This window comes from Xiphophorus hellerii, chromosome 16 (assembly GCF_003331165.1).
Source record: "Xiphophorus hellerii strain 12219 chromosome 16, Xiphophorus_hellerii-4.1, whole genome shotgun sequence".
Classification (NCBI taxonomy): Eukaryota; Metazoa; Chordata; class Actinopteri; order Cyprinodontiformes; family Poeciliidae; genus Xiphophorus; species Xiphophorus hellerii.
In genome coordinates, this window is record NC_045687.1 from 4,288,804 (window position 1) to 4,307,624 (window position 18,821).

The following is an 18,821-nucleotide window of genomic DNA, read 5'->3' on the forward strand; positions in this document are numbered from 1 at the left end:
TAATTGTATTTAGTTTATGTTATTGAACATTATTAAAAATATATATTTTTATTTAACCTAACGTTATTTATTTGCTCTTGGGGGCCCCCTGGTGCTGTGGCATCTTATTTTTCTTCCTTTTTTTTAAATCTTTTGATATAAACTAATAAAATACAGGCGTTAAAATTAAGAAATAAAATTAAATGTGAGAACAAAGAAAAGACTTCAGTGTATTTCTTAAGGTATTTGTAGCACAGAGTGTTTTTGTTGATATAGTAAACAAACAAAGAAAACAATAATACAATAATAAAACATTACATAATAAAGAAATGTGTATATAGTGTTGTGGTGTTATTAGAGCAAACTGATATAATAAACCCACTCTAGTCTGAAAATCTGCTATATAAATGAACTTGATTGATTTATCTGCCACAAATCTAAAAATCCCAACAAGATGAAAGAAATTTTTAACTCAGACAAGTTTAAAAATATAGATTTAAGTTTATTGCACAATCGTTGCTGGAGACTGAGGAGTCTGAGAGCCTGTCTGTTACACAGGACGCTAACGCTGGACAGACATGAGGACAGCAGTGTCTATTTAAAGCACACAGACCTAACGAGGCGCCGCGGGATTCATCCCGTCAGCGCCACATCCGGGTATTTATGCAGGTTTCATGCTTGCACGGGTTCAGCTGGACAGTTCGTACAGGATCATGAAAGGTATGGAGAGCTAAAGAAAAGACCCGCTGCACCGCTCCTGGTGTGACACAAGTGAATTCAATTCATTTGGCTGAGGTATGGCTTCGGTCGCGCCAGTGTCAGTGCACAGGAGGCTCCACTAGGGGGAGCCAGAGTGGTGGGGAAATGCGGAGACGCTGCAGATGTGACTGAGTTATAACAGACAGACCCTCCTGAAGGCTCCCTTCATCCTAAAACAAAGGGCTTCCCTCGCTGCATGTGCACAGGACTGTGCAAAAGTTTTAGATCAACGTTCATTTACTTGATATTGTTTGCAAAATTTTTCTAAGTGATTCTGATCAATTTTGGGGGAACAGTGGCGCGCCCATGAAATGTTCATAGGAGTGGCCAATAAAAAAATTAAAAAAAAGAAATATATATACACACAATTTTTTTGGGTGAATTTAAAGTGGATTAATATTGTATTGTGACTTTATTCTTGTAATTTTATCATTTTTATTTTCTTAGCAAGGTCCTAATAACCCATCATAATATATAAATAAAACAAAAAATTATATATAAATATACATGTAAATGGAAAAACACGGCTAATAAAAAAATTATATATATATTGTTGATTTTATAAATATCTTATTTATTGTGTTTTACATGTATGTCTTTATTGAACTGATGGCTGCTTTTCTATGATTCGAACATGATTGTTACTTTTCAGGAGGGGGCCATGGCCCCCTCATGCCTCCACTTGGGGGCGCCACTGTTCATGATTCATTTAGGTCCTCAAAGATTTTTTAGTAGATTTTTTCTGCTTATTTATACATTTTTTTTTGTTGAATTTAAAGTGGATTCACAAAAAATCTCCTAAAATTGAGTAAAAAAGCAGCTAAAGTTGCTACTTTGCAGCAACATCTAATGAAAAGACTTTTGCACAGCTCTGCAGACCAGTGTCAAAGTTAGGATCCACAGAATTACAGATATAATAATAATCAGCTTTTAACAATACAGATAATTCATTATAAACAGGTTGTTAAACAGGCTATCCGGCACCTGTGTTGTTTTAAAAAAACGTGTTTTGTTAGTCGTGTTTTACTTTTTTTCTCTCCATTTAACATTCAGACAAAAATAAACAAACACAAGCCTTCCCACCAAAGGTTTCCCTTCTTCTTGTTACAAGGTTCACAGAGCGAGCACACTGGACTAACACTGGCGGGCGGAGCCCCGGTTCGGGTTGCGGCACCCTGATCGGCGCATCCTTCGGCTGATAATGCATAGATTGACCGGTGGAAGTCAGGAGGTATCCACTAGCCCACCAGGGAGGTCATTAATGTCTTTCTCGAGTCTAAAAATGTGGTTACACTTTGAAAGCGGCTCTACATTTAGCATTGAGACAAATTTAAGGATCTTTTCTGTTCTTTACATATATATGAACACAGCTAAGCGAAACGGTTTTTGATATTTGAAGCACAGCATTGAAGCCTCATCTGCTTCTGGATTAACCCGCTTCCTTCCTGCACTGTTTGCTCGATTAATCTACATGTATTTACATCATCTTTTATGATCTTAAAATGTGTTTCCTTCCAATCCAGAGCCCTTTGGAGATTAGCGATCAGTGCAGTAACATCCAGGAGACTGAATTACGATGATTGGATGATTGGCTAACACTATGAGACATCAGTTTCTGTTTCAGAGCTACGTTCATGCAAAGTTTTAGTTTCATTCAATGGCCAAAATACATTAGTTTCTGCGTTTACATCGCAGGTAATAACCACTATCAGGCTTGCAGAAGTAAAGTCTGGCTGAATTTTTCAGGGCGTAAAGGAAGCGGGTGGCGTCACGCTCTAAAGTTAGCGTGCGTGACTAATGACTGGGAAATCCTTCTCTCACCTCTGAGTCAGAGCCGACAGGGGAAGCAGGCGGCGTGCTGAACCCGACCCGGAGAGACGGAGAGCGGCTGGCGAGGGACCGAGGCGACGTCTGCCGCCTACAGACAGACTTCTGGGGCAAAACGCAGCAGCACGAAAATTTGGGATTAAACGGCTAAATGTTTAAACCATAAACACAGATTAGATTCTGACAGAGTAGAAGGGATATGCTGAGAAAATAAAGAAATAAAATTACAAGAAAAAAGTAGTAACATTATGAGAATAAAGGCGTACGAGAAGAAATTCGTACAAGAATCAAGTTGAAATATTATGAAAACAAAAGTGTACGATAAAAAAGTCGTACGAGAATAAAGTTGTAATATTACTCTAATAAAGTTGAACGAGAATAATTTCGTATGAGAATAAAGTCGCAATGTTATCAGAACAAAATTGTACGAGAAAAAAGGCATACGAGAAGAAATTTGTAATATTGCGAGAATAAAATCAAAATAATTAAAGAATAAAGTTGTCTTATGAGAATAATAATTTTACGACTTTATTCTCACATTATTTCAACCTTATTCTCATAGTAGTATGACTTTATTCTTGTAAAAAAAAATGTAGTCTTGTAATTTTATCGATTTTCTCTTAGCCTGGCACTAACACCCCGTCGTATTAAACCACGTTTTAAAAGAGCCGAGAGTGAGGAGGTTCATTCCTGTTTACAACAGTCAGGCTGGAAGAATATGCAAATTATAAACACATTAAAGCAGGATAAAATTACCGTTTTCAGTTCTAAAAGAAAGTGCATACATACATACATAAAACATGGCTGGAGTGCATTTACACTAAAATATAAAGTGGTAATTATGTGCCTTTGTAGTGGCAGAAATTACATTAAAACTACATGTAAACATGGACCTACAGCAGTATATAGACAATTTTTATATAATTAGCAACAGTAAATAAATAAATTTACTTTCACATAAATAAAATCCAAATAAAAACAGTAATAAATAAATAAATTCTGCACTTTTGGCAAATTATTAACTGCCATCTTTTCATTTAAGCGCTTTTGGTTGGCATGTAAACGTCCAAATTCAAAAACTAAGCAGAGTTTCTAAAGTCATTTTAGACCAAAAACCTGAAGTTAAATAACTGCAGAAATAAAAACAGAAAAGTGGTCACACCCCTTTACAACCACAAACTTCAATGTGTTTTATTTGGGTTTTATGTGAGATACCAACTCAAAGCTATGAAGTAGAGGGAAAAATATGCATTTTATAGAAATCTGAAAGGTGTGGCGTGCATTTTTTTAAAACCCCTTTTACTCAGATACCCCAAAAGTTTGCTTTCATGTCCCTTTAGTAAACAGAGTCCTCTTGTTTTTAACTAATCTGAGGAAACTTCATAGAAAATTTGTGAATAAATTTTATAAATACCTAAAATAATAAGACTGGGCATTATTCATCTAGAAGCAGTAAGGATGGGAATGTAGGAACTACAGAGAGTCAATCTGTTGTTGTGTTCATAGATCATAGAGCCTTTTTGGCCTCAAAACACACCTTCATCATTATAAAACATGGCAGAGGCAGCATGATGCTTTTCTTCAGGAGGGAGTGAGCAAAGGGGGATTAATACAAACGTGCCACAGATTTTTATCCTGAATCATTTGGAAAATGACACATTTTTCCTGGTTAATGACATAAAATCCCACTAAAACACATTGCAATCTGTGGTCGGGATGTGATAAAATGTGAAACAAATTTGTAAACTCATAAATAATTCCTGAATTTAAATGGCACCGAGATACGGCCCAAAACAATCAGATGTTGCTGCTGTGTGAATCAGGAATGAACTCCTCACTCGCGTTTTGTCTTCGTTTGGACGGAAACGAGCAGAAAACCAGAAAATAAACAGAGAGACTCCATATTTAGAGAGGGAATCCTGCGGCGACCCCATTATGAGCGCTTAGCACAAAAAAAAAAAAATTCAAACGTGAGGGAGTCCGACTGTGTGCTGCGATGCTGATGGGTTGATATGGATGTGCTGCATAGGTAGCAACAGTGACATCTGAGAGCAACCGTCGGATATTTAAGATATTATCTCTGACTACCTGAGTTCAGCTGGCTCCCACATCTTCTTCAAATTAATCAAAAGTTGTGTCAAACGTTTGTGCAGCAAAATTTTCGTTTGTGGCGCTATCATTTTAAATTTATTAATGTTTCCAGAGGTCATCAACGGTCAACCAGCCCGTCCATATCTACAAAATCAAGCAAATTTGGCAATAAACAAATGTACTTTTTTTAATTGTAGAAATTATAGCGGCACAAATGAAAATTTTTGCTGCACAAATGTAGAACAGTTGATTGACACCAAAATAATCAAACAAAAATAAGCTTGACTGTGCTAGTTTGTGCTGATAAAAGTGCCGCTACCCTTTTAAAGATATTAGTAAATGTTTCCAGAGGTCAAAGGTCAACCAGTAAATCCATATTTACAAAATCAAACAAATTCTGTGTCAATCAGCTGTACTACAAATATTTTAGCAGCACAAACAACTTTTGTTTAAATCTTAGAAATTATAGAAACACAAAAAAGTTGCTGCACAAATATCAAAGTTGACCAACACCAAACTAATCAAACAAAATATAGTGTCAATCAACTGTGCTACGTTTGTGCTGCAAAAAGTTTTGCTTGTGCTTCTATTATTTTATACATATTGATGTTTCCAGAGGACATCAAATGTCAAGTTCATATTTACAAAATCAAACAAGCGTTAGCTGCACAAGCAACTTGTTTTTAATCTTAGAAATTGTAGCGGCACAAACAGAAAATGTTGCTGCACAAACATAGCATAATTAATTGACACCAAATCTGCTTGATTTTTAAAATCTGGACAGGTTGGTTGACCTTTGATGACCTACTGAAACATTTATTAATATCTTTAAAGTTTAAAACAATAGCGGCACAAACAAAATCTTTTGCTGCACAAATGTTTGAAACCGACTCCGTTTAGTTTGAAGAAGTCAGGCGGCTGGCAACTTCACTCGGATTCACCTACTTTTTGACTGTGCAAAAGTTTTAAACCATCCCTCATTTCTTTAAATGTGATTCCAAATAGTCAGATTTTCATTTTCATCTTTTAAAGCACGAATGTCAAACTCATTTCAACGAATCAGGAATGTTCTCTCAAAGGACCGGCTATGCCAGAAGACCATCAACAAACTACTAAAATATTAAGAAATAACTCTCTCTGCATTCAGTATAAACTTTGTAAAGTTAAATAATATTGATATCTTTTGACATATTTATAATTTGGTAGCACACAGATAAAAACTGCTGTGATTTAATTGATAAAAATAATATTTAGGCCACATGAAAAGATCTGACGGGCCCGATATGGCCCCCTCGCCTTGGCTTTGACACACGTGCTTTAAAGATCAACAGTGATGTGAAAAAGCAGCAAAAATCTGAAGAAAAAATACTTATCTGTCTGCTTGGAACCAAAATATAGATAAATGAGGGACAACAAGACTTGTGCACAGTAGTGTTGTTGTTCATTTTACTGTTTAAACGTTTCTACTTCTCTGTGTCTGAAGTGTTTGTGTGGTTTTGTCCACATTTCTGTGCGTCTTACTTATTCTCTCTGCCTCCGCAGAAACGTCTAGGATGGATGAAGATATAAACATTCTGAGTTTAACACATGCAGAGACGCTCAGCCCCCCTCACAGGTCCTTTCACTTCCTGTCCCAGAGGACGGGGGGCAGGGGTCATTCGGAGGGACAGATGTAGCTGTTGATCCACAGCAGGTCGTCCAGGACGCCCCAGTGCAGGTAAAGGATGGAGCCCACCACCAGTACGTGCATGATCTGGTGGCTGTTGCACCAGTAGTCAAAGAGGCCCGGCCGGAAGCGCTCCGGGATGCGTGTGATGTTGATGACCCCGCCCAGCACGGCCAACGCGTCCATCATGAGGAAGTGGCGTAGCGAGGTGGGGCTGCCGCTGCCCACGCCCACGCCGCGCAGCAGGAAGAAGGAGAAGCGGAACACGGCCTGCCAGGCGAAGGAGCGCAGCCGGCGCACGCTGCTGCGGGCCGTGACTGCGCAGTAGATGGCGTGTGTGGACAACAGGATGTAGACGAGCAGCGACACGGTGCGGATGAAGGGGTAGCACCACAGCGTGATGTAGACGATGGGGAGCGCCCCTGAGGAGGGAAGACCAACAAAGTCACAAAGGTGGGGAGGAACTAGTTACATTTACTTGAGTAACTTTTTGGAGTATTTTCACTTCACTGTATTTTTTACTTTTACTTGAGTAACTTCATCGCTACTCAAACTTGAGTAAAATTTCTGGAAACTCTGCATACTGAGAGTTTCCAGTATGCAGACTGGAAACTCTCAGTTTCCAGTCTGCATACTGGAAACTGATTCATTGATTGAAGAATAAGCTTGTTGTAAAGGTGATGCTTAACTGAACAGGTTAGGATCCGATTATGGTCTATTCAAATCATGTTCATTACATTTCTTTGCACAAAACCATTCTTAGATGCTAAGATGTTAGCCTAGTCAGTTCAGAATTAGCTGATTTACAGCATAATGTCACTTTAAATCCAAATAAGACGCTGCTGGCCTCGATCCCTCCAACTCAACGTTTACAACTGAAAATAGCTGCAATTACAGAACTTTGAAAAGCAGAAGTGGAGCCTCCTACACAACCAACAAGAATGCATAAAGTAGTTTCTGGATGGTAAGTCAACAAAACAAAAATTATTTTCCAGCAGCCATTGCGCAGCGCATACAGCAGTAAAACCAGCTTGGGTTGCTAGGTAACGGCACAGTACTCGTTGAATGTGACTCAACAATCGAGAGGTTATTGAAATGGCTCATTTTCCAGACACCAAAAAACAAGAAGTTATTGTCAAAAAAAACCAAACACTTGAGAACCCAATAGAAGAACAAAAACAAGCAAAGTGTGAATTTTGCATAAAAAATGCTGGTGTATAGGCAGTTATAAGTTTTTTTTGGGGTGTCGCTAGTATTCGGATTTTAGATATTCACGGACGGCTGTCTTCCCCTGAGAATACCCAGGTTCATGGTACTCTCCAAGTATTTTAGAATCTCAGCCATCTACCAGTAAAGTCAGGAGTGATATCCAGCATAGTAAAGGTCACTGGATTGAGTAAATATTTTACAAACTATAGATCCTTGAGTGCAAAGGAGTGGGAAATACAGCATCTTGTAATTTATTTAAGTTCAGTGTAAACACAGAGAAATAGTAAGAATAGTTGTATCTTTTCAAGGTGCATTCACACCAGCGCTCTAACTCATTGGTCTAGAAAATCAGGTTCTTTTGGGAAGGTGTGAATGTTTTGTTGTTATTTTACCATTTTCTCCACTGTTTGTTCAATAAAAGCATCAATAGATTTCAATATATTTGAAAACATGATTAAATGCAGTTGCTGTGTGCAGTTTAATGATATAAATTCAGCTTCTTCATGTGATTGGTGTCCCAAAGAAGCGTGTTTCAAATGGGAATGTTTTTCAAGAGCAGCATTTGTGTTTGTGGGGCTATAATTGCTGTGACACACAGTCCCAGCCATACACTTACCTAAAAAAGATGTAATAAATCATTCTTACCTTCCCTTTTATCATCACAACAGTACCACAAAATATTGTGATAAAACTTTAAGTTAGTGTAACTGTACGCTCAGTCCATTTACCACTTATAAACTAATATCCATTAATCCAAAGTCTTACAATTTAATTAGAAAAAATGCAGTTAAGTACTTTTGTTTTACTGTCATCGAGTTCAAACGTGGTCCACGTTTTATATCTGTGCTCAGCAATTTTTAACAATAAAACGTCGGACATAAATTATTAATGCATTGGAATCGGTACATGTAAAGCATAGGAATCGATTCCCATTTTCCGGCGTGTACACACGCATAAAAAATACATTAATAATAAAACTCCATTCAGTTTTATCACAACATGATAATGCAGAGATCACTAATCATCTAAGACGTTGGCTACTGGCCTCTACAAGCACCGCTGAAGGCAGTGAAATCAATACAGCCACACCTCCAGGCAAACAGCAGCATGGTAAGTCATCAGGAGTCAATAAAGCAACATTAAACCCTGAAAGCAAACACAGCAGCAATAAAAGAACGGCAGCTGATGAAACGCCTGGGTGGAGGCTTACCCAGCGTGTTGATCATGCAGATTCCACAGACGTCCAGCTTCAGCAGGGTGTGGTAGACGGGCTCCCCGCCCTCGTGGTTCATGAACAGGTGGTAGACCACGGAGCCCAGCTGCGGCGACAGGCAGGCCAGGAAGTGCACCACGCCCAGCCAGGTGACGCTGATCTGAGACCAGGGGATGTTGAGCGGGAGCAGCACCAAGAAGCAAACCAAAGGGATGCCTGGAAAAAAAGAAACACCTTATAGAAAAGCTCAGATCAACACAATACTTGTAGGCTGAAAGCGATTAATCGGATTCATTATGATTAATCGATTAAAAAAAAATAAATCGTCAACTAATTTAGTACTCGATTAATCGCTGACTGACGTTAAAAATGCTATTTGATGGAAGAACAAAAGTTGTACAAAAAATACATACGTTTGAAAATAAGTTTTTAAAAAACAGAAAATCTTTTATTAAGCACCTTTAGCAATGAGCTAATGCAAAAAATTTATCAATTAATGTACAAATAACCATGAATGCTTTGGCAATAAAATGTTTCTTATTTAAAATAAGGAATTGCATGAATTATTTATTTATTTGTATATTTTAATGTATTTCTAATATCGTATAAAAAAGTTTTAGATGGTTAAATAAAAAAATCGGAGCCAATTTTTTTATCCGATTAATCGTCTGAATAACTGATAACTAAAATAATCTTTGGTTGAAACATCCACAAACATACCAGGAAGTAGGACTACGACTATAATTTAGTAACTGATTAATCTGCAGATTATTCTGACGATTTATTGATTAATCAGTTTTTTAAAAATTGGGATTCATTTAAACAATATTGGATATGCATTAAAAGATGACAGTAAACAAATAATTCAGTTTTTCTTTTAATTAAGAAAATAAACATTTCATAACATAGCATTCCTTTAGTAAATCTGAAATGTGTGAAGCTAAAACTGCGTACATTTTGGCTAAACATATTTACAGACAAAGATGTTTTAATCTTAAATGTAAGAACCTTTTTGTTTTTTGCACATTTTTTTGTTTAATTACTGCTTTGAATATGTTTTCTTCAGGAAATCAATTTGTTGTTAGTCTGAATACTTCAGTTAACGATTAATCTGTTACTAAATTAGTTGTTTATTATTTCAACAAAGGATTAATCCAATTAATTGTTTCAGCCGTACTTTAAAAAATACCTTCTCAAGAACAAAATCCTGCTGTATGTTTTACGAATGAGGTGAAATGTGGTGGAGGACTGGCACCAGAAGAATCCACTCAAAAAAAAAAACAAAAAAAAAAAACACAGCAGCTCTGACAAAAACAAATTAAGGTGTCATGTTTGCTGTGATGGATTATCTGGCTCAGGACTTTGGGACGCTGTTTCTGGAAGCAAACAGGAACGATTCGGGATCTGCTGAGCGAATGCACACAGCAGCAAGAAGAGCCGAAGAGGGAAACGTATCAGTGCTCCCTCCTGAGGGAAAAACAATGAGAGCTCATTCTAACGCAGCCAAAGGCGATTCTGCTACTTACACAGGTTGGCAGAAAAAGACCCTGAAACATGGACTAAAATACAAATAAATATCACAACTGGATTCTCAGAGGACATTTAAGCAATTTCTTCTTTTTTTTTCTCTGAAGAGTTTTTGCGGCGCTAGTGGCTTGTATTTTTTGTGACAGTAGGCAGACAGGAAAGAGGGTGAGGACATGGGGCAAAGGTCGCCGGGACCGGGAGTCGAACCCACAACGTTCACGTCGAGGACTAAGGCCTCCACACGTGGGGCGTGCTGTGGTGGCGCAGGGGGTTAGCAGGGCCCATTTAAGCAATTTTTGACATATTTTGGTTAAATTTGAAATGAAAACTGTGAGAAAACAAATGTACAACCTACAGAGAAGTATCGATACAAATAACAATCACAATCTGCTTTTTATTTTATTGACATTTTTTGTGATAAGTCAACAAAAAAGTGTTTTTATGTAATGTCTCAAAAGCAACAAAATTGGATGGAAAGAGTCTTTGAACAATAATTTTAAAATCTTATCATTGATAATCCATTGGATTTATGTCTAGACTTTGACTAGGCTATTCTCCTCTAACCAAACCCTCCAATTGTAGCTGCATGCTTAACGTCAAGAATGAAGTATTTCTCAGTCTCTAATAGGTTTTCTACCAGTTTCCTCACAGCATGATGCTGCCACTACCATCTTTCACCATTCCACAGACTGACTGACGCTTGTGGTGGGAACACTTCTGTTAATCCACTAATGAACTAATAGCAAAGCTAACTTTTCAGCATTTTTGCTAGCTCTGAAACCATTTAGCACACTTAGCTTTCATAGCGCAAAATTACGATCTAAACTTTCAGTTAAACACAGTTTGACATTTGTTTTGATGTTTTGGTTGTCGACTGATAAGAATTCTTCAAGTAGCTAGATGTTTATATTCATGCTCTTATTTTGAAGTCTGTTTATGCAGCAATTCCATTTCCTGTACAGAAGGGTTTTTTTAAAAGAAACTTGACTGAGCAAGTGGCAAGTATAGAAGAAATGAACAAATGAGGTGTAGATATATAGAAAAATATATAACGTACTATATGCCACTGACACCTGGTGGGTGTCAACATGGCTGAAATTAGCACTTCAGCATTAGCTTCCACTAACTTTCTATGCTGGTATAGAACTTTAGCAGAACTAACATTTATAATTAGTGCTTTAGAGTTACCACCACTGCTGACATTAAATTACACACAGATGGATTCTATTAAATTCTAATGAACATTTAACCGTGGAACTGGAAGACATTTTAAATATCCAAAACAAATCAACAAAAACAACAGAAACAAATTAAATGAATTATGAAGACTTTGTAAATAAAGTTTTCCTTCAGAAAATTGCCAGTTGAGACAAAAGAACCAGATTAAAGACTTCTGTCATCCAGTTTTTTATTGCTTATTGTGACAAGCCCAAAATTTCTGAGAAATCCACCGTGGCTGTCATGTGACTAAATGTAAATAAAGTGCTTTGAATAGCTTTGCAAGGCAGAGTCCCACCTGCTTCTCTCTGTTTGTGCTCACTCTGCCCGTTTCAAAGTCGAGGCATTCGTCCTGAGCAGGTGATACAGTGAACGCCGGCCACTGTAACATCTATTTTAGGTGCGTTATCTCCTCCCTTCCCCCTCCACTTCGCCGGAGCAACTGAACTCAGGCGTGGACGGCGCGGTGAGGAACTCCTCTGAACGCCTGCAGCATGAAACGTGTCTGCGACCCGAGCCGAGGGCAGGAGGTTTCCAGTTCGCATGCAGAGCAGCTAGTTAGAAACCTCCAGGCCGCGAATGTTCTGTGATTACTGCGGATGAGGAGTCTCTTTATGATACAGCCGCCGTTTAATCTGTGACGCCGGAACGCCACCAGCTGATGACCTTCAGAGTCAGGAAGCTGGTTCAGTTTAAGCCGGCGAGCGCGGAGATGATGAGCTGATGGGAAAACGACAAGAGACGCTGCTTAAGAGTTATTGGCTCCTTATGGCGCGACACTGAGAACTATAACAGATGGACAAAAAGACGAGACACGGTTGCAGAGATTAACACATTACTGAAATTAAACTAAAAAAAGAAGAGCATATTGTGCAACTGTGACATATACACTGCAAAAACAAAATCTTACCAAGTATTTTGGGTCCAGTTTCTAGTGCAAATATCTTAATAAGCTTGAAACAAGAGAAAACTAACTTACAACTAATTTCTCAGCAAGAAATTAGTTGCTGACTTTGTTTTATTATTACTTTTTACTCAATATTAAGGAATTATTGACTTAAAACAAAGTCAAATTAATGACTTTGTTTTAAAGTACATGTTCCATTGGCAGATTATTTCACTAAAAACATGGGAAAATGTCTTGTTATAAATGAATTTATCTACCAATGGAACAAGAGCTTTTTCATCAATATTAAGAAATTAATAAATACTTAAAACAAGCTCTTATTTCTTGCTGAAAAGTTACTTTTAGGTTAGTTTTGACTTATTTCAACTTTACTAAGATATTTGCACAGACAAAATGCCCTTACCCTTGGTAAGATTTTTTGTTTTTGCAGTGTTGGACCTTATGTAAAAATCCACTCCAGGTAATTTTCACAAACTGTTTCATTTCAACAGAAAGTTAAACACTTTTATAACAAACAGATTTTTAAAAAATGATTTTAAAAATTTACTTTCCTCTTATTATAAAAGGCAGGAAATAAATCTGCATGTTCCCTCATAAATATTATACTGCAACAAAATGTATTTACTAAACTGCAACTAAATATTACGGTAAATAATATTACAGGAAAAACGTGTCGTATGTTTGCAGGACTAATTTTAAAAAATAATAAAAATTATTTATGTTCTCTGGCAAAAAGCAGCATGGCGAATCTTTTTCGATGTAGTTAAATCCTTAAAATTTAATTAAATGACACATAAAATGCTTCATAACATGCCAAAACTGCCAGAATTAGAAACACATTTTGAAATATGTATTAATAGAGCATTAAACTTTATAAAAAATACATTTTATCCTTAAATTTATTTATTATTTATCCTTTTTTTGCATGTAAATGTATATTTATGTAACTGTATTTATTGTAACTATTATTTTGTTTTCTGTTAGTATAAGTTACTGAAAAGGTTTAAGTTTTCTAAATATAATCTGTCTATAAACGTGTTGAGCCATTGATTTAGTTTTATATTTACTCTTACGTTCAAAGGCTTTAGTATCTGTTAGGCAAAGGCTGCAACAATCTCAAATAATCCTTAATCCTATAAACTTTATCTAGTTTGCAAGTGAAATATGTGAAAAAGTAAAATCCCTGGAGTAAAAAATGTACTAAAATGTCATCAATTCACTGCATAAAATAGTTTCAGTTTGTCGCTTTGAAGCAAATCTAAGCCACTAAAATGGTTGCATGCATGACGGCGTCTAAATAATATTAAGTATTCATGGCGCCGGCCTCGAACAAGGTGGGGAATTTTTGCAACATGTCACTGTACGTTGACTACATTTGCATATTCGCTCTGCTGCCATAGTAAAACCAAAAACACAACACCAGCAGACGGAGCTAAATCATACGGAACACAATTAGGGCCACAAATAAAAAAAGAATGCCCATATTTTTTTTTAAGAAAAGAAAAGACGGGAATTTAAAGATGGGAGATTAAAGTCTCTGGTTAAATTTGGAGACTTTAATCTTTGAATTCTGAAATTTCTTCTCTGAATTTTTATTCATTTTTCAGAATTTGGACTTTCATCTCAAAATTCAGCTTTTTCCTTCAGAAGTCCGACGTTTGTGTCAGAATTTGATACCAGAATTCGTCCTTTTTTTCTCATAATCCTAACATAAAACTTTATTCTTACAATTCGTACCATTTTCCTCCGAATTTGGACTTTGATCTCAGAATTATGACATTTTTTCTCAGAAATCAAACTTTTTTTGTTCTCAGAATTCAGAACTTTTTTCCCCCTCAGGATTTAGGTCCGAATTTGGACTTTAAATTCAGAATTCTGACTTTAATTTCAGAATTAAGACATATTTCTTAAAAGTCACACTTTTTTAATGTCAGAAATTCACTTCAATCTCAGAATTCAGACCCATTTCTTAGAATTCAAGGCATAATGTCAGAAATCGGACTTTGGTCCGAGAATTTTGATTTTATTCTCAGAATTCAGAACTTCATCTCAGAATTCTGTCGTTTTTTTCTCAAGATTTGGGTCAGAATTTGGACTTTAATCCCAGAATTCTGACTTCAATTTCAGAATTAAGACCAATTTTTTCAGAATTCACAGTTTTCTTCCTCAAAATTCAGATATTAATGTCAGAAATTCACTTGAATCTCAGAATTAAAACTTCCCCCCTCAGAATTCTGACATCAAGGTTAGGATTTGAACTTTAACCTTAGAATTATGACTGTTTTTTGTCATAATTCTGGCTAATTTTCTCAGAATTCAGACATTAATGTCAGAATTTGATCTCAACCTCAGAATTCAAACCCATTTCTTGAAATTCAAACTTAAATCTTCAGAATTTAAACTTTATTCTTAGAATTCAAACTTGTGTTCAGAGAAAATAAGTCTAAATTGCTTTTCTTTCCATTTCTTCAACCCTCTTCCATAAAATCATCTCTATAGCAGGGTTCTTCCATAATTGTATATAATTATTGTGAGTTAAATGCTCCCCTGAGACTTTTTCCTGGAGCTCTCTGTGGCCATGCAGGTCCATTTTTCAACAAGAGGAGGGTTTATCCTCAACCTCACCTGTACTAAAGCACATCATGCGGATTCATTTTGTATTTTTATGTATCTTTTCTTTACTCACCGTGTGTGTAAATGTTCCCTAGTTCATTGTGGAGGTAAAACAGGCTCCTGACGCAGTCCTGCACGGAGGAGATGGGCCGGTATCCAGTCAGGACGTATTTATTGAACTGGAGATGTGGCGGGGAGCTGGCCCAGTCCAGCAGCCTCGGTCCGTTTAAAAAAGCCATGGCGAACAGAACCGTCAAAAGGACGCCGCCGAACAGATAAAACACAGACTGCACCCCTATGTACACGTTCAGCAGGATTATTGCGACCAAAACCTTATGAGATATCATTGGCGTCTGCTTTTTGTTTGTTTTGTGTGTGTGTGAGAGCTCACGTCAAGTCTCTAAGCGCTACCCGGCAACGGCGCGTCCGTCCCGGCGCTGTTTGTTCTGAACCCCCGCTGTCCGTGCGAGTGTCATCCGCAGGGATGGAGGCGGACACGGCCAGCCATACGCATGATGGTGTACGCTCCGGACGGTCATTACATTATTCGGCATTGATGAAATGTGTGCGCGGCGCCTAGAAGCGCAGAGGACGGGACGTTTCCGGACATCTTAAAGCCGCTTCTCGGGGATTTACTCAACGCTCCGGTGCGGCAGGGCGGGCTGGAAGGATTCTCGGGCGGTGATGCTGCGAGAGCCGCAGGTCCATCCGACTCCAGAGGATGCTACTAGCTTGACTCCAGCGGTCAGATTTACTCACGTTAGAGCTCTAGGTCAAACGAGGGGAATTAACTCGGTCGGCTGTCTTTCTCTGAGCTTTTAAAAAACAAAGAAGCTCCGTGATTTTCCAGCGGAGATTTTGAAGGACTACGGGCTAGCAAGCCGGGCAGGCGGCTACCAATGTCCGGTGTCAGGGGGTGAGGAAGCTGGTGTCTGAGCCGGCCTTTTCCTCATTCTCAAAGCTCGGTGAATCATTTTAATTTTCCCCATATTATTTCTGATCCAGTTGTCTCCCAGCATCGATTCCGGCGGATGGCATTCCTTAAAAAGCGGCTCCCTTTCTGTCGGCCTTAGATCCACTGCATCGCCTCCAACAGTCAAGCTAGCTAACCGTGAGCAACACTTCCGGCTGTTCCTTTTCAAAATAAAGCACTCGCACGTTTAGTGCCGCTCGATTCTTTCATGGCACCTTCAGTCTCTATGCAGCAGGAATCCGGAAAGCATGAAAATAAAGATCTTACCTGACGTGCAGAGTTGTTGAGTGGTCACTAGTTACATTTACTGGAGTAATCTTTTGGGAAAATTACTTTTAGGAGTATTTTTACTACACTGTACTTTTTAATTTTACTTGAATCGCTACTTTTACTTAAGTAAAATTTCTGGGTACCCTCCCCACTCTGAGTAACTTCACTGAATGAAGAACGAGATGGTTTTAACCAAAAATTCACCAGACACACAAACTGTTTTATTTTGAAATAAATTGATTTGGAAAAATGCTTCTTTTGCCTGATTCTGGTATTTTGTAATTAAATAAAACATCTGAAATTTAGGTCTAAACCTAAATTTCAGATGTTTTATTTTGGTCTGTCTGATGATGTAATTTACAAATGTTAAATTATTGGTAATTTGATCAGTTACTCAGTACTTGATAAGACCTAATAATTACCAAATAGTTTTTATTCTTACTTGAGTAATTGGATGGCTAACAATAACAATTTCCATTTTAAAAAGGAATTTAAAAAGGAAACACATGGACATATCAGATAACCCAGTACCACACTAACAAGGTGCAGTCCATGAGGTTGTTTAATGGAGTAATTGAACAAAAAATGTACAAAATTGGTTTTGTATGATTATTACCGTTCCAAAGATTTCTAAGTACTGTTCTAAAGATACATAGAAGTCAGGATCGACTATCTGTTGTCTCAGAAAAAACACAATCTGTAAAAATACAAAATAAAGGAAATATTTCTTGAAAGGAAGAAATTCTGTTTTATATTGTAATAACGTGATTTTAGTAGTAGCTTTTCCCCCCTCAAGCTAATAAAATTAGCTTGAAGATTATAACCAGTCCAAAAACTGTATGAATTTATTAATGATATGAAGTTATTATTTTTAAACCAAAGCTATTACAGCTGGAAATTACTTGACAAATTACTGAGCAGCCCCAAAGTCTCTGTATAGATTCAGATTGCACCTCCAGAGAAACATAAAGACAGTTACAAAGTTGGCCTTCTATCACCTGAAGAACATTTTGAGAATTAAAGGACTAATGTCCCAGCAAGATCTTGAGAAACTCAAACATGAGTTTATCTTTAGTCTCATTTATTACTGCGGCAATGTCTTCACAGGTTGCATTCTGACTAAAACCATTAAAATAAAACACATCATCTCAGTTCTAAACTGACTTTACTGTTAGTTTATAAATCACATCTGCTGTTGTTGTATCAACCTTCCAGATCACTCAGGTCTTCTGGTTCTGGTCTACTCTGCATACCCTGAACCAGAACCAAACATTCAGCTTCTATGCACCACAAATCTGTAACAAATGTCCAGAAAACAGCAAAAACGCTGAAACAAAAACCCACCTGTTTAGAGCTGCCTTTGATTAATAATAACTGTAAAATATTTGTTGTCTATAATCCAATTTTTCTTTTCTTCATTTTACCACTATAATCTACTTTTTAATGTTTTCATAATGTAAAGCACTTTGAATCATCTTATTGCTTTTCTGTACAATTTTAACCATGTAATGGCAAGTGTATAATAATAATAATAATAATAATAATAATCCATGAACTCATTTTGAACACTTTCTAAAACACAAACCTTTTTTTTTTTTAAAGTGAAAAATCGTTCCCAAAACATGGGGTATTTGTTAATAAAAAGGTTTTAATAATAATGTATTAAACTTCAGTTTGTGAGTGAAGTCTAGAAGGTTATGGCCTATAATTCTCTGAAAAGACGTTGAAGATTTGGATGAATCAGACCCCACTATCCCCTCCGTCTGTTTCCTGAACCAGATGACTGGTGATTCTGTAAAACAGAAAAAAAAAAACCATATCCCTAACTGGCCAAAGCAAACATTGCACATTAATCAGATGTGGTTCTGCTTTTGCTCTGACTTGGGTTTCTGTGGAAACTGATTAATTTCAAATAAAGAAAACAATGAACAGATTAAAAGTATTATTTTAATTTTACCTCCATGTTTCTTCTGATTGGAGTGTTGTCATTTAGAAACTTGAGTCAGAGTGAGAATATGTGAAAGTTTAGGGGGATGGTAAGGAGGTCATCCAACCTACCAACGATAAATTAGAAAAAACCAGCGGAAATGTAAAAAATAAATTTAAATTTATGTAGCAAAAAGAGTCATTAGCATTGTCAAATATCCTGCAACTGTAAAAACAAAATCCTTTGATATTGCATATCTGTTTGCATGAACATTCGCCGGTGAATATTAAGAATTACTGAGCAATTAACAAGTTTTTCAGCTTTTGACACAGAGGTGGTGTACCTGCTATGCCCCAGTTTTCCATGTGGTTTAACACAATGCAGATAAATGTCTTTCAGTATCTCTCTTTTGTCACCAAAACCCACAAAACAAAAAGCAGGTGAGAAAAATAATGATTTGAGTTCACATGCATGAACATGTAAAAGATAAAAGGACAGAGAGAAAGATGAACCTCTTTTTTTTTGGCTCTATTGGTCTTTATTTGAGACTGGTCAGACAGGAAAGTGGGTGATGAGAGAGAAAAGATGTTCAGCAAAAGGTCTGCAGATCAGGATCGAACCCAAGACGGCCGAGACTGAGGC

At 37.1% G+C, this 18,821-nt stretch overlaps 1 protein-coding gene across 2 annotated transcripts; it reads right to left on the reverse strand.

Moving 5' to 3' along the window:
• Positions 1-460: 460 nt before the first annotated feature.
• paqr4a (progestin and adipoQ receptor family member IVa) lies at positions 461-16,300 on the reverse strand. 2 transcript variants are annotated; one of them, XM_032586822.1, is made up of 4 exons: positions 15,401-16,300; positions 15,083-15,304; positions 8,742-8,960; positions 461-6,744 (listed from the first exon to the last, which is right to left on the reverse strand). In XM_032586822.1, the coding sequence occupies exons 2-4, from the start codon at positions 15,246-15,248 to the stop codon at positions 6,311-6,313; spliced, it is 819 nt and encodes a 272-aa protein (XP_032442713.1). In that variant the 5' UTR covers positions 15,249-15,304; positions 15,401-16,300; the 3' UTR covers positions 461-6,310. The 2 variants fall into 2 exon arrangements, with proteins under 2 accessions (XP_032442713.1, XP_032442712.1); XM_032586821.1 differs by having other exon boundaries at positions 15,083-16,299.
• Positions 16,301-18,821: the final 2,521 nt, after the last annotated feature.